Below are 21,542 nucleotides of genomic sequence, written 5' to 3' on the forward strand. Positions count from 1 at the left end.
CAAACTGATTTGAGACAAAGTCAAATTCAGGTTAAAAGGGACTCACAAACAAAAGTTGTCGATTTCTTCTGTCACAGAAAGGCAAAGTGCTTGCTTATGGGGCAGGGGGAAGAAAGATCTGGAAGGAAAAGGATGCTTTCCTGGCATCCAGACCAGCGTACCAGGTGCATCTGGTCTGGCTCACCTCGTGTAGGCCAGTCACTGGGGGTGGACAGAGGACACAGAGATTCAGTGTTTGCATCCCCAAAAGAGCATTATGACTGTATTCACTGCCCAACCAGTGTGGGCTTAGGCAAGGTTACTTTTTCTGGGGTTTTCTCAAACTGTAAGAGTCTTCTTTGACAGTGAGTGGCACTTAAGGGGCAAAAACTGTCAGACTAGTGGACCTCCCATGCTTCCTGAAGCACTGTGCTGGGTACAGTCAAGAATTCATGGAGACCTCTGAGCTATGCTTTTCTTCCTGTCTTCTCTGTGTTCTCAAGAAAGACCTCTTTGCTCATTTATTGCACTTAGTCTGAGGTAAATCATGAAGAAAATGGCCTCCGGCCCCATGAACCTCATGCACTAGTGCGAGAAGAGTCCTTTACACACACCCAAGTTCCAGGTGACCAACTGGAGCAAGGACAATAAAGGAAAGAGGTCTGGCAGGTCCTCTGAGCATGTGAATTTTGAGTCTGCAGAATGCAGAGGAGCCCGAGGAAGACAGGAAATGCACATGGCAGAGAAGGTAGCTGTGCAGCTGTGAGCAGGAGGACTTCGAGATGCTTCGAAGTATAAGGGAGGCCCCAGGGTGTCATATGGAGATTGAGAGCAGATGACACAGACAGGGCTGGCAAGGGCAGAGGCTCCAGAGGCAGCTTAGAAACTGCAGAGAGGGGACCAAGCATGGCAGGAGCAAGGAAGACCAGAGGAGGCTGGTAAAACCATGTCAGACACAACGAAAGCTTGTCCATCGAACCTTCTCTTCCTAGTGTCCTGCTAGCAGGCGGTCAGATAGCACTAAGTGCACCCCGCCACCTTCCTGAGTCTTCCATGTCCCTTTTGGGCACTGATGTCACACAAAATCCCAACTATCCTCCAATCCTCAGCTTACTGTTGCTAAGGGCCACACAGTCTCAGCCATACTTTCTTAGATCTTAATAACAAGAGGGGAGAATATATCCTTGACAGTCAGAATGTGCTAGAAACAAAGGAGATTAAGAGTTGAGTCAGAACTTGGTCCAGTAACCTTCGCCCCCAGTAAGTTAATTCCAGCTTTTACAAATGAAAACCAGTGTTTTCTGAAGGCCTAATGGATCTCCACCTCTCGGAGCAGAAGGCAGGTGAGAGCTGTGGGAAAGTGTCCTGGGTGCGTGAGCAGGAAGACAGTGTCGTGAGGCAGGCACAGGTCTTTCCTTCAAAGTGAAGGAGCACTTACCCCCAGACCTGCTAAGCACCCGGACCTGTAAACAGCACTAAACTGAGTTACAGGGTGCCGCACGAGGGACTGGCCTTGTAGAGGCCTTTCCCCCACAGGCCCTTGCCGCAGCCACCTCACCTCACCGTGTATCTCTCCTCCAGCAAGATCACACGTGGTCATTGCTGTGGCCTCAGGGCCCAGCAGGGAACAGGCATTCAACAAGTGCTTGCTCAGTCAAGTGAGCTCCACGTCCTGTCATCGCCGTGACCTCACGCACATTCGTCAGTCCTTCCACACTGACGTCTGTGGCAACAGCGGCCAGGGCATTAGTAGGCGATCGTCAGGAGCGAACCACCCGCACGTACCACACTGACCTCACCTGTGACTGTTTCTTCAAGACCTTCAGCAAAGCCTTGAGACCTTTCTGCCTGCTGGTGAGGGTGGGCCCACTGGGCTGTCTGGTGGCACCACTGGACCCTACCTCCTGATCCACTGCCACCTTCTCCTTTCTCCACTTCAGCTAGGAGATTACTCTTATTATCCCAGGGTGTGTGCACCCTACAGTGAAACACGCTACGGGGTGCCATACGAAATCCCCGGGTTCAGGGAGAAGGGTGCCGAAGGCCAGGAGAGACAAAGGAGACCCCCACAGGCCCTTGCCGCAGCCACCTCGCCTCACTGTACGTCTCTCTTCCCACAAGCAAGGTGCCTCTTCCAGCAGATAGACATACCAGAAGCCAGCCTAGGGACAGAGACACTGGGGCCATGCCCTCACCACCATGGTATGGTCCCCAGGTTCAGGTCTCAGAATCTGAATTTCCATCCCTGATGAGGAATCTCATTCCTTTGGGAGCAGGCAGGCAAATAATACGACCGAATATTTAAGCTTGAAAACAAACAACAAAATATGGTTTAGAAATGTAAGATTTTTCTCACAAATGTGAAAGTCAAATGGTAACAGATGCCAAGGAAAATAATTTTAAAGTTTTTTGCATTATAATTTTTAATTAAAAATACATATTTAGTACCTCTCAACACATATACCGGATCCAGGAGCATGAGCATTTCTGAATATGCAAAAAAAGGGTGTACAAGACGTGACACGGATTAGATGTGACACTCTGAAGCATGACTTAAGTGCCAACCTACCAGCAAAAGTTCAGCATGCACGCAATTTTTCAAGACCACACCTGCTATGTAAAATGAAATGTGACAAACTAATAAAATCAAGTACATGGACAGCATGCTCACAGGGGAATATGCAGGTGGCAGTGGCTGGCAAAACCCAACTGAGTCGCACTTCAGCTGACTTTCTCAGACCCCACTTGGAACCCAGCTTCCACGCCCCGCCACTCTTGACCTCTGGAATTCTACAGCATCTCTGTACACAGCTGTCTCCTCTGTGCCACAGGGTGTGGGCAGCAGTGGGGAGTTGTCAGGAGAGAGGAACAGCTGAGGGAGGTGCTTTAGCACAGTGAGTGGCACGTAGCAGGGGCCCAAGTGACAGCTGCCCCCGTCAACAGCAGATCAGCTGTTAGGGTAGGGGACAGAGAAGGGTCCAGTGTTAGAAAGGAGAGGTGGGCTTTCTCTTTTTTGAGGGTGGTGTAGGTACTGGGGATTGAACCCGGGGTGCTTATTAACCGCTGAGTCACATCCCCAGCCCTTTTTCATATTTTATTTCAAGGCAGGAGCTCACTGAGTTTTTCAGTGACTTGCTAAGTTGCTGAGGCTGGCTTTGCACTTTTGATCCTCCTGCCTCAGCCTCCAGAGTTGCTGGGATTATAGGCATGTGCCACCATGCCTGGCAAGGTGGGTTTTCTCAACAGAGGTGTGTATGTATTTGTTTTGTCCCTAGAATGATCCTTGGGGGCGGGTATCACCTTCCTCCGGATCTTGGAGTCAGGGGCAGCTAAGATACAAGGCTCCCTATGAATGTCAGAGAGAATGCAGTCAACACAAAACTAGTCGTAGTGTAGGAAATAAAACAAACCAATTTCCCAATCAAGGGTGGGCAGAAGGGCTCAGTGGCTCACTTACTGCTTTGGACAAGATGGACAAAGGTGACAGATGCTAAGTCTTCTGGAGCTCCTGGGTGCTTCCGACCTGCTGCCATCCCAGAAGAAGGTCTCGGATGTACCTGGGCTCCTGCCTCCAAGCTCTGGTCCCCTGGTGTCCTGCAGGGGACAGTGTCCAGCCTGGGGCATGAAGGGCCTGCTCCTGGCTTTGCCCTGAAAGACTGCAGCCCTGGCCTGGCCCAACTGCCTGACTTTCACAGGAAAGCACTGGAGCAGATGATCAGCTGGGTCTGCTCCAGAATTCAACAGGCTGTGCACACCACCGAATAGATTTCACTTTTACAAAATAACTGTGTATACTTGAAATAAAAATAAATAAATAAGTAAATAAAACCACAAGGGGATCAAGTGGTCCTTCGGGGCACCATGTAGCCAACTTTTGTCATTGCTGCGTTTTTCTTATTAGTACACCAGGTTAAACATTACAGATTTGGGCAACTTCAATTAACTAATGACGAATTTAATAGACAATGAGTGTATGCTTACAACAAATCTGTGCTCTGATTACAAACACCCACTTGTAAATTTTACAAGCTGGCCAATCAACTGCTATCTATGTCCCTTAAAATGGATGGAACTAGAGACCATTATGTTAAGAGAAATATCTCAAACTCATAAGGTCAAGGGTCATGTGTTTCCTCTCACGTGTGGAAGCTAGAGAGGAAAAAGGAAACGAAAGGGAGGGGGTGGTGGGATTTCACGAAAATCAAAGGGAGGTCAGTAGTGGAAGGGACGGGATGGGGGGGCGGGAGGGGGAAGAGCTGGGAGTGACGTTGCCAAATTACATTATCATACTGTGTACATGTACAAACATGGAACAACAAATCCCACCATTATGTATGACTATAATGCACCCATAAAAAAACGTGGAAAGAGGAAAAAAAACACAAAAGCAAGCAAGATTCTTGCAAACAGCCTGCCTGCTTCTTTGAGGAAAAGGCAGGTGGCTTCAAACCTCAAGACCTCACAAGGAGCTGCCCTCCAGGTGGCTTCTAAGGCAGTGAGAACAGAGGACAGCCTGGGTGCATGCACACAGCCCAAGAATTCAAAAGCAGAGAGGGAAAGCAAAAGCATCCTGGAGAAAGAGACTTCTGGACAAAATGTGACACCTGAGAACATAATGGGTGACATGGAGAAAACCTCCCAGCTCCACCTGCTCAGGCTTAAGTCCACGCAGCCTCTCCCCACGTGGGCCAAGCAGGAGCCCTCAGATGCCCCCTGCCCTCCCCTGCAGAGAGCAGAGCGAGCACAAGGCAGGGGACTGACCAGGACAAGGAGCCACCAGAAGTAGTTGGGCGCAGACTAGCGCCAATGCGAGGGTCTCCGTAGTTGGCACTGAGCACTGTGCCGGTCAGTAACCCCTCAGAAGCCTTACACCTGCCCCCAGGAACAGATATTAAATGGAGTAAAGGAACACTTCAGACATATGGACAAACCCTAAAAAGGTGGTGGGGGGGCTGCTACACGGGGAAACAGAGTCAGGAACACGTTAAGAAGATTTTACTCTCACTCCCAGGCTGAATTTTTATTTATGATCCTGTATTCCAAAAACCTGAGTAACTCTTTAGTGAGGAAGGGCAATCTTTTGTTCTTTAGAAAGCTGAGAAGACTGAGAGGATAAGAAGCAATCAAGATGCCAGTCACCACAAAATATAGTCATCTCTCAGTATCCTCAGAGGATGGTTCTGGGAATCCCCCATGAATACCAAATCCTAGGATGCTCAAGGCCCTACAGAATAGGACCCAGCACTTGCAAAGATGACTTTTGATACCAAATACAATATTAAGTGCTGTGTCAATAACTGTTATACTCTGTTGTTTTAGGGAATCATGACATGAAAAAAAAAAAAAAATGACTGGACACGTTCAGTACAGAAGCGTTTTTTTTCCAGACTATTTTCAATCTTCTTGCAGTTGGTGGAATCCACAGGTGTACAATCTGCTGGCACACGGGCCTGCTGTCCTTGATTTGACATTCTGCCCCTCGTCAGGACGCAGGGGATATCGCCCAGCCTAGGGCCCACTGGCACTACTGGACACGGCAGTTTGGGTTTCATGTACCCCACAGTCAACTCCACGCCTGCTTCTCCATGGTTTCCTAAGGTACGGGCCCCCCACCCCCACTTCTGATGGGCTTTTCTGGCTTTTTTGCCCCATTAGTAATTTCTTTCAAAACAATCTGTCTCTATTTTCTCTCTAATTACCCACCCACTAATCTGTTGTGAGTTGTTTTACATTTTTGGTTCTAAATACTTGAAAGCTTATTATATACAAAAAAACAAATTCGGGTTTATTTTGGGTGGCTGGCACATAGCCACTACTGAAGTTTCCATAGTACTCTGCGATACACGTGACAGCCTGTTTCTACCGTGAACAATCTCACAAGGCAGAAATGCAATGAATTCTAAATTGTGATGCATTATATTTCATTCATGTTCACACAATGGGAGATTATCCAACAGAGAGGGAAAAAGTAAACCTTTTCCCCTGATAAGAGGAAGAGATGATAAAACAATCCTGCTGGAGAAGTTGAACATCTGAAACAGAATTAAGATATTGGAATTTTTTCCTTCCATTACATACAAAATTTTCAAGAGGAAGAGTTGGTTTCAGCAAGTGTCAGGACAGGCACCCTTAGGAAAAGCCCAGTGATACTCTGGACTAACTACAGTGACGGTCACTACTGATAACAGCCAGAAGTCATCTGTAACGTGTTCCTGCCAATATACGTGTATACACACTGGGAGAACGACACAAATGTTAACTTCCTCTCCTTCTTTTTTTAGGGGACTGGGGACTGAATTCTGGGGCACTTGGCCACTGAGATACATTCCCCACTCTATTTTGTATTTTATTTAGAGACAGGGTCTTGCAGAGTTGCTTAGCACCTCACTGTTGATGAGGCTGGTTTTGAACTTGTGCTCCTCCTGTTTCAGCCTCTCGAGCCACTGGGATTACAGGCATGTGCCACCACACCCGGCCAACAGCATTTATTTCTGAGTGATGAGATCACAAGAGATTCACTTTCTTCTTTATTCTTTTTCCATATATTTTAAATTTTTTTTTTTTTGCAAGTATGACTATCTTTAAGACAAGGGACAACTGATTAATAGTTTTGTAAAACACAGGCATTTCAGAGGGTATAATCCCGGGGAATGCCTGTTTGCAGAAACACATGTCGTGGAAAGAAGTCACGAAGGACAAAGATGGCTGAGACACTAGGTGTGCACCATCGGTACACATGTGCCCTGGACAGGACTGCTGCCAGGATACAAATCCATTCATGAAAAAGGAGGTGTGTTCCTGGGACACCCATTTCTGAGTCATTTGAATGAATGGCTCTTGCTTACCTCAGCAATAAAGAACCAGGGCATTGTTATTAATAAGGGGTCATCGATCCCTTGGGCCAGGATGGACGCTCACTGAAGGAGCTGTTCTCTAGCATTTTCCAGGCTGTGGAGGGGCAACAAATAATCAACTATGCAGGTGGGGGCCAGGGAGTGACTGCAGAGTTCACTGATTTCAATACTGTGCAGGAACCAACAACCAAGCAGGTTCCGTCTCTCCCTCCTCCCCTAATCAGAGTCCTGAGACTAAACAATAACAAGAGGTTGAAGTCAGCTCAACCTGGGTTCAAGCTTCAATCCCCCCACATTGGGTACGTCACTGAATTTCTGAGTCTCAATTTTATTACATGAAAGCAAGGTTATTATTATGTGCCTCTAGGGTTATAGTGAAGATGAGATAAAGTTGTGGGTGGGCACCTGTAGTAGTATCTGTCACAAATGAGGCGCTTGAAAGGAATTAACCAATGCTGTCCATTTATGGGGGAAATGCATGCAAACTCAGTTGGGGGATTTGGCCAGGGCTTTTCTGCTATATGAGCTTTTTGCTTCACTTCAGTGTGGGGGCCACCCGCTCCTCAGTGACGCTATCACCAGGTCTCCGTGGGCCTTCCTGCAGGGGAGGCTGCAGTGGTGGCTTTCAACCAACCAGCTCTTTTCTCCTGTCTTTCTCTTCAGCTCTCTAGTTATTCTTCTATGGATGTTAACTGTGTCCAAAGTCATCCATTTACAAAGAAAAGGGGAGGGGTGGGATTGTGGGCAGAAGTCACAGATCCTTCCTAAAAGTTCACAAGTTCTGGGTTTGGTAGGCCAAAGTCATGTCCAAAGGGGACAGGAAAATAGCCAGAAGTAGACAGGAGGCCTGAGGTCAGTCCTCAAGACAAGAGAAAGACTTGACAGTTTGGCTGAGGTACCTCAGGAGTTGCCTTAGAATGATGCTACATGACATCATTTCCGTGAGTCCAAAAATAAAATTTACTGAACTAATGGAAGTATGTACCATGGTTTGAATGTGTCCCCTAAACTCGCATGTTGGAAACTTAATCCCAATGTAACAGTGTGGGGAGGTGGGATCTCCAGGTGACCAGGTCATGGGGCACTTCCCTCATCAGTGGATGTGTGTGCTAACTCGAAAGTGGGCTGGTTACCACGAGCGCGCGCTGCTCCTGCTCTCTCGACTCTCTGGCGCTCGCTCTCCTGCCCGTCTGCCTTCCACCATGGGACAAGGCACAGGAGGGCGTACCCTCCAGGAGTTCTCCAGCTCCAGAGCTGTGAGAAGCAAGTGTCTCTTTTTCTTTTTTACAAATTACCCAGTCTGTGGTATATTAAGGCAGGATGACAGAACAACAGTGGAAATTTTGTGTCCCCTGAGCTGGAGATCCAGACCTGCAGCTTCCTGCTCGGCGAGTCCGCTGGTATCTGCCCTCAGCTCAAACCCACATGGGGACTGTCCTCCTGGCTAGTTTCTCTTCCTGCTTCCCTAATTCTCTGAGTCCTTCTGCTGTTCGTTCAGGTTCAAAACCCTTGAGTCATCTGAGACTGATCTTTCTAAGTGTCCCATACCCAATCAACAGTGTCCCAGGGGCTTTAATTCAAAACCCCCCTCTTCTCTGTCACCCTCCATTCTCACTGCTAAGCTCAGGGCTGAAGATGTCATCCCTGGGTGACTCTGAGGACTCATCCCCAGCCTCTGCTGATAGGTTCAGTCCCAGACTGAAGACCAGGCTTGCCTACCACACAATTCCAGGGTCATCTCCATTAGCCAAGTGGAACCCCTTGGGAGTTCTCTTTTCAAATGGAATCAAGTCTATGGCTCGGAGCTCGGAGCTCGGAGCTCGTGCTGTGTGGGAGCCCCAAACACCGAGGGCTCCCGCTGATGGAGTCCACTGGCTCACTGAGTGCCTTCCACACTTCTCTGCCATGTGGGTAGCTGGTGCTCAGGCTGAGGCTTCCCTTGTCAGCCAACCCTAGCTCTCTGTGAGTTTGATCCTGATCAGAGTCTTGCTTTACGTGAATGACCTCCCTTAACTTTCAAAGCAGAGACAAGCAGTGGCTTTGCCCATTACAGAGATCATGCAAATGAGGCTTAGAGTTCAACACCTTACCCAAAGTCACTCAACCAGCAGGTGACAAACCTGCTAGCTGAATGGAGGTATTCTAGACTCCAGGAGTCCTCCTTCCTAACCACTGTCATGCTGCTTTCTGATGCACAGGTGCCAGACTACACGATTCAGTCCTAGTGTCCAACGGGACAGGCAGAGACTGTGCTACAGTTTGAATGAGGAGTACTTTGTGCCAGCACTATTTCCCCAATTACTTTACAAGTTCAGATAGTCAGGGACTAGACCTTTCATATCCCAACCAGATGAAATAACACCAGACCAGGCCCTCGAGTCTGATCCAAACACAACCTGCTACACTGGCGACCCCTACACAATGCCTGCAGCCCTATTTCAAAGCCTTTGGTTATTGTTTTCAAAGGTCACCCAGCAGGGAAGGCAGGGACTTAGGAGGGATTTTGAAAGGACAGAGAGAAGAATTATCAACCCGAACTCAGACTTGGCTTCCACAACAACCAGGCTGTGGCATTCACTACCCACATTTCAGTTCTGACCTCAACAGTCCTGCCCTTGTTCAGACCCGTGAGAACATTTATGAACCCAGTGACAGATCCAGTCCTCGACTGCCAAGATGAGAACTCCCTGACCTCTCCCTGCAACCAGGGAAGGCTGGGAGCCCAGGAGCTCCCCAGTGAGCCCTACTCTACCTCTGTTAAAACCAAACGCACAGATGGAGCTGGATCAGAGTGGATCCAGCAAGAAGCAAGGATTTCCTCACGTGCATCCTGGACAGGCTGTTCAATAATGAAGAGGAAATCCTGAATCAGGAGTCGGGGAACCATTGGATGAAGAATCAGGTGGACACTTTGATGTTTGGTGTTTTCCTCACATTTTAGATCCCATAGCAGCAGACGCTCGATGATACTCTCTGGTCTCTGGAAAGCTTATGCCAAACCGAAGTCACTGGAAGCACTATAAATGCCCAACAGAGCTGGAAGGCCAGGTCACAACACCTGGGGCCATGAGCTCTCTCTATGGCCTGGAGTGACCTCTAAGTCATTCCCTGATGCATCCACATATTTTAAGGGGTATAAGAACAGTGCAAAGAATGTGATTTTCCTTGACCCACTGAAGACGAAGCTGGTGACCACTCTTATCACCCCAGTATTCTGCCCAGGATCATACCGGGCAGGACACTCATTGAACAAGGACATTCACGGGACCCAGGAACTTTAGAATGGTACATTATTACCACCCAATCCTCTGTCCTCACTCAAGTTTTGCAAATCAGACCCTCGCCTTTCCTCTAAATCGAGAACTTGGCATTGTGGTGTTCTGCAAGTGCTGCCTCTGGAACAGTCTCCCCTCAAATGCACGGAGAGGCCCGCCCCCTAACCTAGATGGTCAACTTGGGAGTAAGAAAAAAATTCAGATTGGAGCTGACGTTCCCTCTGGGCCTCCTAACTACAACTGCTGAGTTCCTAGGGTGGGCACACAGCCACTCTCAGGCCGAATTTTCTCATCTGTAATTAGCCATGCTATCAAGGCAAACCTGGGGTGGTATCACCTACCTTTATATGAGCAATTCATGTTTTCATAAATTCATGTACAACGTGATGAAAAGCATTTTTCCTTTTGAACTAAGTCACAATGGTATGCTTAGTATGAAACGCAGGCTCAAGAGTTCCTTCTCACTGCCCAGATCCTTCCTAGACGAAATTCTGGAGTCTTTATTATGAAAAATATGAAAATGCATTTAAGGGTAAACTGCTTGGTGAAGGGTAAAGTCCTGCATAATTCCAAGCTGTCGCTCTTATTATGTTTATTTAGCAAGCTAGGGCTGCAGGCAGCTAGTGAGCCTGGGCACAGCCCGTCTTCTGTTGCATCCTATGGCCTGGCCGCTCTGATTCCTGCCTACTACTTTCTACAGCCAGAACCCTGAATCAGAAAATTCCAGGACAGTCTGATCTTAATACAAATTAATGAGTGTGACTAAAGCACTTGTGGTGTCTTTTGTGACAAACAGGTGTGCTTTAAAATGAGAGAAAACTAAATGGCACCAACAGCTATACAGTTTTAAGTCAGCAGTCACATGAGAACAGAAAGGACTTTTCTCTTGGGTCCAGCACACCGTCCCATGGTGGGCATTCTACCCCACAGGGGTACTCAGGACCAGGCTTACCAGTCACACTTCCTTTGACAAACACATGAAGCCTGTATACGACGCCATTCAAGACTGGCGATCCTAATGCTTAAATAATGCTCTACGGACGACTGGTGTTAAAACCAGGCAGGTTTGGGCTGGGCTACAGCTCAGTGGTGGAGCATGTGCACCGTCCAAGATACCCTGTGTCTCATCTTCAGATGCACAACACACACATAGGCAGGGATATATGTGGAATTTGTTTATTAGCCTTCCCACAATCTAAAATCAGACTTGATAAAGGTATAAAAAGTCACTAATGAATGCCATCCTAATGCTCTCTACTCCCTAACAGAGGCATGCATCTCCTTAGTTTTCACTGAAAACTCGTTTTAAAGTGCTCCATGGTTTTCTGTGTACACTGTTCCTGCCTCTGCCTACACGCTTCCTGCACCAGGACAGACCCTCCTTCACCACTTGGCCCCCAATCCCTCATTCTTCTCAAGGGCAGCAACGAAGCTTTGAGCTTGTCTTACAAGTCAGAGGGTAGAGAATGGTCACACAGGTAAAGAGAGGCAAGCATTCTGGCAAATGTCACCTTGCCCCCAATGCACAAGCAGGCAGCAGGGGTCAACCTATACTCCTCCTCTCCTAATGGCGCCTCACATGGTGCCCACCCCTCCTGCTAAGTTCCCAGCTCGCTCCTCTGCCTGCCTGCTTTACAGCTTGGTCTCCCATCTGGCCCAGTGGATGCTTGTCTCCTGGGCCTCCCCTTTTTCCATTCCTGGTTCCTCCTCAGCCCTGTAGAGAATCGTGAATACCTCTGCACGAATCTTCAGCTTGTTCGTCAATGCCCAGCTAAGAGGCTCAACTCCGGTACACAGCCCCCAGGGCCTGCATGCACAGTCTTGGCTACCAAATAGGCCTGATCTTCTACCTACCTCCCCTCTGTGAACTTCATGCCCCAGCAAGATGATGTTACTCCACATGCCGAGACACACGGGGCCTCACAGATTCCTGAGTTTGAACAAAACTCCCCAAGAGCAGGGTCCCTATCCATCTGACCTCTGGGACAGAGGTTGGCATTAGGCAGGCACGTTTAATAAAGGTTTGTTTCCTGAAAGCCCTCTTCCCTGCTCAGCAGTCTCTGAGCCCTTCTAGAGTCTGCGTTTGGAAACTTCCTTCTGTGCAGGATTTCCCTGCAGTTGTGGGTTCTGTCCCTCCTCTGCCTCCATTAGACTTCATCTTAGCAATCATCCTACTGTGCAATAGGAATTTGATGGCCTGTCATTCCCATCCTCTTCCAAACGGAAAGGCAACTTCAGGCAGGGTCTAAGTTTGCAGCTTCTTTTCGAGTTCTGCCTTTACTCATGGTGGGTGTTTGGAATTGATACTTTCCTAAAGCAAATTTCTTAAAAACACATTAGTTTGGCAGCTACAGAAATAAGCGTATGGCTTGTGTATTCAGGCAGTAGGTGTGTCCATGAACCTGCTAGGTGGGTCCGAGGTAGAGCACACCATCACTGTGAGGCCCTTGTGCCCCGTCACGCACAACCCTCCTCCCCTCAGAGCAGAGTTACCTTGACTCTAACGCCAAGGATTTGCTTGAACTGTTTTTTTGACTTTATATAATGGAATCAAACAGCTGTACTCTTGCATTTTTGATCAGTTTAATGCCAAAGTCAAACCCAACCTCTGATAACTGTGTCAACTTCTCCCACGGAGATGCTAAAGTCTGGGCCCAAAGGCAAAGCCAAAACCAGGGAAAGGCTAATTTACAGGTGGGCAAGCACTGGGGAGCCTGTCTCAGCAGCCTCCCTGTGCTCTAGGGTCTGGTTTGGAATCACTGGGATGGGAGTTCTGATGGGTTTCTAACTGGCCTTATGTATGTCACACTGGAGTAAATGCTGGAACAGCAACCGCCAGGGAAGGTCACTTTCTGGCTAGAGACATTGAAAGAGGTAGTGAGCAACAGGCATGCATCCCTATGAACAAACCCTCCCAAGGAAGATACCTTTGGATTATAAATGGCCTGTAACTTCCTGGTTATGGTCAGTCCCCAGAACGTGAGTGAGCCACTGAGAAGAGAATTAGCCTTTGGGACTGTGGTGGACTCCAGTTAGTATCAGACTGATAATAGCTGCTCTTCAGTAACTTGCAAGGAAGTCTTTAAAAAATGCCTCTCTGGGAGCATCTTTCCACCTCAGAAGATATGGCACGGTGCTTTTAAAACACAGCTCACAGGGTTTTGTAAGTTAAGCTGCACTGTCAAGGCCAGCTGGTAGCCCGAGACCGCCCACTGCTGAGCTCAGCACTGTGCAGTCTGCGCCTTTCAAGATATCAAGTGGATTCTGCCCGCAGAAATTGTTCTTGACAATCGCTCCTTGTTATCTGTGGAAAAGTTCTCTTGACTATTCATGATCATAAGCTGAATATGAGAGGAGATTCAGTGTGTAAATGTTTTGCCTGTGTGAAAATAAGAGCTTATATTGTTTTATTCGATGATAAATTATTAAAGGAAAAGAATGTTAATGGTTTTGTCAGAGAGAGAGAAAGAGAGAGATCTTTTTGTTAAAGGTACTGCTTTCATCAAGTTGCTCTAACAAAGTATTCTAAGTAACAAATGAAGTTCACTACCAACTTCAGCTTGGTAGCTGGGTACAAGAGAGCAGGAGGGAGCTGTAGAGAGCTGCCATTATCTGCAACTGTAACATAACGCTGAGACTTTGTGGGGGAGTCCAGAGCCATCTGATTCCAAACCTTGGATTTTGGTATCAGGTGGATTGCCACAGCAGTAAAAATTACCAATGTGGATGATACCACCAGTAGATAATAGAACCTTGAAGCATGCAGTATAGTTTTCAACATTGCTAGTATTCCCAAAGTATAGCAGAAACCATTTCTGCTCTCTGCACAAGTGGTCTATAAAAATCACACTCACTCTGAGGCCACACTGACGACAATAATTAAATAGAAATCTGTGAATACTTCGGCTTCAAACTTTACAAAAAAAAAAAAAAAAAAAAAAAGAGGCAAGTGGGGCTACAGAAAGGTGCCTACCTTCCTTCTTGTCTACAAGCTTTGTGTGGAAGTCAGGGTATGAAGAAGTCACTACACATGGGGACTTCTGGTCAGGGGGCCTCCCCTTCCACTTGATCCTGCTTCTAACAGTACCAGTGGGGGGGGGGGGGGGGGGGGAAAAACACACAGCAATAACAAGATCCCTCGTCATCAACAAATAGCAAACTCTCAGCGAGCATAATAAACACATCAAAACAAAAACACCCTAAATATGGGACCACTTCTCCCTGGTGATGGAGTACTGACCCCAAAGGACTTGAGGCTATGAATATCAATGGATACTAAAAAGCCTGGATGGTCAAAACATAGTTTTGTCTGTATTTTTACAATATATAATGCTTAACATAAATATTTCCAAAGAACAGTGTGGCCTGAATTGAGACCGAAGCCACAGGAGAGCTGTCACTCTCCAAGACACTTGCTGGGCTCAGCCCTAGAGGGCATAATGGGAGCCAAGGGGAGGAAGTTAAAGAAATGCAAAAATTTGATTCTATTTAAGGAAGAGCTTTCTAACAATCTGTGTTCTCCAAAAATGGAACTGGCTGACTAGAAGTCTAAGTGTTCCAGCAGAGCTGGGTGGCCATCTGTCAGGGACAGCGGAGCGGGCCAGCACCAGGCCTGAGGCCGAGCTCCTGGGTGTTCACAGACGTGTTGAACTGACCACATCTCGGGGAGACTGAACTCCTGGGGGAGAGGGTGCGGATCACGCTTCCGCCTGTGACTTCATCTTTTCTCCTAAAAAAGCACTTCGAGATAACCCAGAGGGCGTGCCTTGCCTTATTCACCACCTACCAATTTCTGGGCATTTCATGCTTTACTAGAATCCTAATAATATTTTTAAAAAGAAAAATAAAAGGAGACAAAACAAGTCAACAATGTCTAGCATCACCAAAAGGAAGGTACCTTATAAAAGGCTGAAACTGGAAAAAATAGACAATCTTACAGTATTTATGTACCCGAACTGCCATCATCTCTTTACCACAGAGTTAATTAAGAGTCACAAGTGAGTCAGGCAGAGGGGCACACACCTGTAATCCCAGTGGCTCTGGAGGCTGAGGCAGGAGGATGGCGAATTCAAAGCCAGCCTTAGCAACAGTGAGGTGCTAAGCAACTCAGTGAGACCCTGTCTCTAAGTAAAATACAAAATAGGGCTGGGGACGTGGCTCAGTGGTCGAGTGCCCCTGGGTTCAATCCCTGGTACTCCCCCTCCCCCCCCGCAAAAGAGTCCCAAGTGTAGGAAAAGAGTGCTTCTTTCATGTGCCATGCTTAGGACAAGAGAAAAAAGGAAAAGGAAAAAAAAAAAGAAAGAAAGAAAAAAGACAAAGGGCAGACAGTTCAGTGGAAAAAACCAGACTCCCAATAAAAAATGGAATTTCTGCATCAGGCTCACAATCTGATGGTCACTAACCTGGTGTGACTCATAAAGTTCTGCATATCATTTCTCTCTCCAAGGCATGAGAAAAACTGTAACACAAAAACCCTACCCAATAAATGAAGACTTTACATGATTTTCAACAGAGAGTTTACACCTTTCAAGACTGCAGAAAATGAAAGATGAACATTCGCAACACTCACAACGTTTGGTGTATAATTTTGAGTTTTCCCATTGATTCCTTACCATCCCCCTCAAAATGAAGTAAATCCTTTTGTTAGACATAAAAAGAAATAACTAAATAAATGCTGTCCAGGTGATAATACTATTTCAACTGCCAACCTCTAAGTGATAACCCAGCAGTATTGGCTGTAAACATCTCTGTACTCACAGTGGTAATGATGGCTTTAAAAATGTCAGCTCAGATCAGTCACTCTTCCAAAGAACCCTCGTAATTATTTTCTCTGATCATCTGAAGCAGGAACTACTGCAAGCAAGTCCCATGTGCATACGAAGGTAAGGCTAGATGTCATTCATGTTCACATGATGGGAAGTGGCAGTTCCCGTATAATGAAACCCAGTGACAGGATTTAGATGTGGACTGAGTGTGTCCAACAAGGACCTGTCTTCTGAAATTTAACTTGCACAGTATGGTATCAGGAGGGTGGAAACTGAATCCTGCTATGGTGTTTAGGAGGCAGAGCCTTTGGGAGGATGAGGAAGGTAGATTCATTAGGCTGGAGCGCCATGACTGAATCCTGGTGGTTTTAAAGAGAGAGATTAGGACACACATAAAAAGTGCATGCACACGTTTCTTGTCTCTTGCCACATGACGCCATGTGCTAGACCCAGCCTTTCAAACTTGCACAACAAATTGTGAGCCAGATTAAATCTTTAAAAAAAAACAGAAGTTACCTAGCCTCAGGTTATTTAGTTATAGTGACATAACACAGACTAACACAGCAGGGGGAAAAGGAAGCACGAAGGCAGAGAACCAGGCCAGGGAGGACTGAACAGAGCTCCTGGAGACGTCCACCTGAGTAGCCGAGGTGTCCACTGACATCACACAGGTACCTGCCCTCAGCAAGTGCCTGGGAAACATCATCGACCTGGGGGTGGGGCAGTTCCACTGCTTCCTTCTCTATGCATTAAGAGTCAAATGGATGGGATTTTGCAGGACAGGGAAGACGTGAGGGAATGAATGACAGAGTCAGCACCGTGGACACTTTTGGAGGTGGCCATTCCACTTCCGTATCCTTTGGAATTTCGATGCGGGGAGACAGATACCTGTGCCAGGGTCCAAAAGCACAGAAGTGTCAATTTACACACAACTCCAAACTCTAAAACCTCCGTGAAATGACACACAACGTATTTCTCCATCTTCATCCCCTGATTTAATAGATTTTAGAAAAGGCAACGAGGAAGGTGTCAACGTTTCAAACGGACCTTTTTAAAAGAACAAGAACGTGAGTAAAACAGGAAGTTGCAACGTTTCCCGTGAAAGGCACGCGGCCTCCTGCTCCCCACCCGGGGCGCACTCACCTAGAGTGTCCTTGAGGTTCTTCACCAGCGAGCCCTTCTTCAGGCTGTTCTTGCGTTCCACGTAGTTGGACGGCACGTACCCCGTCCTGTTGGCCGCATTCCGCACCCGCCACCACGTCTTGGAGTCATCCAGCAGCCACAGGCGCTCGTTCTTTTTGATGTCGAGCTCCTGGTCCTGCTGGGCAGTGTAGTCCCACTTGGCTATGACAATGACTTCCTCTGTCATCTTTCATGGAGTCCTTCTGCCAGCAAAACACGTGGAGACACTCATTAGAGGACCACCTGAACACTCCACCCTCGGACCAGCTTGCGACATCAGACGATGACAGAACTCATTACAGCCCTGCTACCCGCTGTCTCCAGGACATCGAAGGCCTCGACCTTGAAATGACCTTCTGTCCACAAGCATTCATATTTTGCTTAGAAACGGCAACCTTGAACAAACCCTGCATTACTGCTTGCTGTGCACTGGGAATCCTGCACGATCCACCAAAACCGAATACAAGCTTGCCCAATCATTTGAGATGACAATATTATCATGAAATGTGCTCACTCGATTAAATAACATTACTTCCTCATGGCTGACAGGTTCTTATTTGCTGTCTTGGTACATGCTGAGGTTACCAAGGCACTTAATAAGTATAACCCACCCACACTACTTGGGAATTAAATTGAAAATGCAATGTTAAAGCAATGTGGTATCCCAAATTGGATCATGAAACAGAAAAAGGAAAAGAAGCGTAAACATTGGTGAAATCTGAGTCAAGGTCTGGGAAATACAAATATACCAATGTTAATTTCTTGGTTTTGACAATGCAACCTTAGTGGAAAAGTGAATATGTTAACGCCATTTAACATTAGTGGAAACTAAATAAAGTATATACAGGAACTCTCTATGTCATTTTTACAACTTCCCTGTAAATTTTTCTTGAAAAGCGATGCTCACAAGAAATCCTGCACATAGGTGTTTATGGCAGCTTTATCCATAATTGCCAAAATTTAGAAGCAATGAAGATCCTTCATTATGTGTATAGATAAATAAAACTGAGGTATGTACTGACAATGGAATACTATTCAGCACTAAAGAGGAACAAGCTCTAGAGCCACAAAAAGACAGGAATTACTGTAAATGCATTTCAGTAGGTGAAGGATGCCCATCTGAGAAGCCTGGGTACTGGATAATTCCTATAGGCTCTCACTGACCACACTGTGGTCAGACTCCTCTGACTCCTCTTCACAATTAGGCCTTGACTTACATGTATTTATATCTATGTTTGTATCACCCACTGTTAGCAAGAATCCTGCCAAACTGATGTGGACAGAATCCCCCACCTCCACTCTCTGATTAGGATCTTCACCTTCCTCCTTCCTCCACATGATGTCTGATCACCCTAGCCTGTTTCAGCAAGAATTCTGTTAGGTTTGTTAAGCTAGAACCCTACCCTTCCCACAAAGTTTCCTCTTAGTAATTTTCTTGCCCCTTTAGCTACCCATTCCCAACTTTTCCTGGTGTTTATTAGGAGTTGGACTCAATCTCTTTGCCCAATCCACTACAGTAGTCATTATGAATAAAGTCTGCCTTACTGTCCTTTAAAAAGTGTCATGAAAAGCAATTCCAACTATATGACATTCTGGAAGAGGCAAATCTATGGAGACAGTAGAAAGATCGGTGGTTACCAGGGCTGCGGGAGGGGATGAGTAGGCAAAGACAGAATTCTTAGGGCAGTGAAACTACTCTATTTAATACTATAAGAGTGGACATATGTCACTATATATTTGTCAAGACATAAGATACACAACATCAAAAGTGAATGTAACATAAACTACTCCAAAATTAAAATAATAAAAAAATACTATCTATCTAGTAAAGTCAATTTGGGAAATAATAAATACCAAAAATATACTGGGATAAATTAAATGAGTATAATTTCAGCAACCCCATACTTCTTAGGTATAAGATGGGGAAGTATTCTTCCAGCGGAAATATTCAATAGTCAGTCCTTCCACTGGCTAGACAGTTCCCAAAATTTAGGAAGGAAGGAATAAAGAAAAGATGCTCAACTAAAAACTGTTTCCTCCCCCCACAATGAGTTCTTATTATCTTATAGGGCTGAGCTCAGGATTATGGAGGGAACTTATGACACAGGCCACAGGAAAGCACGACTACCATTTTTAAATGACATGACACTGTCTGCTAAAGACATTTAAAATAACACATAAATCTCTTTCATAAGTCGACTTCCAAATTTAGAGATGACAAACCTTTTGGGAAGGAGAAAGGTAAACCTGATGCATAATGTAGACAAACATCCAAGAGGGCAGTTTATACAAAGCTTGGGTCTAAACCAGAGCGTTATCTACATTCAGAAAATCTCCATCCATTTCATGCAGCTACCCACCTACTATGGCAGATTAGATTATTAAGTCATAAGAACAGGTTTTCTTTTTTACATAAAGGAGAAGGGAAATACAGTAACAGGACAAGGGACCCAGAAACATTCCGTTTGAATACCAGGTCTGCTTCTTGATGATACAATTTTTTTAAAAAAATCATACAATTTCTAAAACAATTTTTTAACCAGCCAGTCAACAACCGCCACACTCTAGAGAAGTTCTCCAATCAGTGCCGACCTTACACCAGTGAGTGTGCTTCAGAGAGTGAGCCAATCAACAAGTGCTTTACTCCAACCAGCCAATGGAAGACAGCTCCATTAGCATAATGGCCCACCTGCAGTTCAAGATCAACCAATCATTAAACACTTCCGCTTGGCCATGCGAAGGTCAACTGAAAGTCACTGCTTCTCCAAATCCATGACAAATTCAGCTCTCTGCCTATGAGGCTGACTCAGTAGTCCTCCTTTCTGCAGTGAACTAGTGGAACCAATCCATCTGGTTCCTCGTTCTGATTCCGAGTTGTAGCGATGCGCAGATAAAATAAAAATAATATCAATCATTCTGACTGCCCTTTACCAACACATCTGGGAAAAGCAGGTTGGAAGCCCATTCTGAAGGGTCTTGCATGCTGGATAAAGAGTTGACATTCCCCCTGAGACCTCAGGTAGGTACTTCTTAGGAGTCCAACAGGAAAAACATGGTAATTTCGGTCAAGAATAAATTGCTATGGCATAGGTAGGCTGCACTAGAACAGGAAGCAACTGGATATGAATCACTAGTCCACAATAAAACAGACATGCAAACTGACATAGATTTCCAATATGGATAAGTTCCAACAGGGGAAAAACAGAGGTCTAACGTAGTACATTCTAACGACTACTTAACGTTTAAATTGGAGACAGTATTCTGTTTGACTCTAAGGATAGAATCATAGAACATAGGATCAAAGCATAAAGTACCGTTCTCTTTCCAACTTAGGCAGTTCAAGGCAATTTAATTTTTGCCTCCATTTACTACAACTAGTTTATCACTGGGGTCTAGCTCCCATAGAAAGGAGTCAACAAATCTGATACGCTGTAGCTAGATCACATCTTTTATGTCAGGTGACTGTGCTAGAACAGAGATTTGGCAAAAAACCCAAGTTATGCTTAAAAAAGCAGCTCTTAGAAAAACCTCACAAACGAGGCTGCTTTTTTAAGTCTTCAATGGGAGAAGATTTTAAAACAAACAGAATAAAACAGCTGTAGCATTTTTGACTCAACAGTTTCCATTACCCCCTAAAATAACATTTATCCTATTTTAGGACCCTATTTTCTTTCTAAAAGCATAAGTTGTATCTTATTGAATTATGTACTTCTCATAAGAGCCAGTATTGGCACAAAGTCCCTAAGTGGTCAGGGATACTTTCAACAATATCAAGGGTCCAAGCTGAACTGCTAGGTCATAAAGGCGAACAGAAGATGAGTCAAGGGTCTGGGATTCTAAACTTAACTGCACTGTTAGTCCACCTTGGACTTGAGTTTATTCCGTAAGAGGGAATAGCAATACTCGCCCCAGAGGTATATCTGATTGCTATGGCATAAGGTAGGGAACATGGCAAGGTGGTCGTGCAAAAGTGGGACTAAATGTTAAGCAGGTATGGGCTGGTGTTCTGCTTAGCCCAGCTGCCTCTCCTACCAGGTGGCATAACAATGACTCACTCAGGAGCTTCTAAAGAAAGCCCTGAGCTTGCTGTTCGGCACAGAAGAGACTCAAAAATGGCAACTAAGATCACCGAGACACTCAAAAAAGCAGGGCATTTCCTACATATAAGGTGGGGGCCACTTCTGCCCAATTCTTCTATCATTCGACAAGGATTTGCCTTTTGGGCACCAAGTTTCTCTGTGGGGACAAGACGGACCTGTTACCTGCTGTCTTGTTATCTAAGCCTGAGAGTAAGTGACATCTACTCAGAAACACCTTCCCTGGAGGCTGGATGCAGTGGTGCACATCTGTAATCCCAGCGACTCAAGAGCTGAAGCAAGAGTATCTAAGTCTGAAGCCAGCCTGCACAGCTTAGTGAGATCCTCTCTCAAAAAATAAAGGGCTGGGCTGTAGCTCAATGTAGACTGCCCCTGAATTCAATCCCCAGT

The 21,542-nt window shown here is 46.0% G+C and overlaps 1 protein-coding gene across 2 annotated transcripts in view; it reads right to left on the reverse strand.

Annotated features, from left to right (window-relative positions):
* The window catches only part of NCK2 (NCK adaptor protein 2), a 140,008-nt gene that overhangs the window by 25,399 nt on the left and 93,067 nt on the right, over positions 1-21,542 (reverse strand). Inside the window, exon 3 of one of the 2 annotated variants that reach the window (XM_079111019.1) lies at positions 17,017-17,255. In XM_079111019.1, the coding sequence (XP_078967145.1) occupies positions 17,017-17,242 (226 nt within the window). In that variant the 5' untranslated portion in view covers positions 17,243-17,255. Of the gene's footprint in view, positions 1-17,016; positions 17,259-21,542 lie in introns of both variants that reach the window. The other variant, XM_079111018.1, reaches the window with a different exon arrangement.

This window comes from Sciurus vulgaris (genome assembly GCF_902686455.1).
Source record: "Sciurus vulgaris genome assembly, chromosome: 14".
NCBI classification, from domain to species: Eukaryota; Metazoa; Chordata; class Mammalia; order Rodentia; family Sciuridae; genus Sciurus; species Sciurus vulgaris.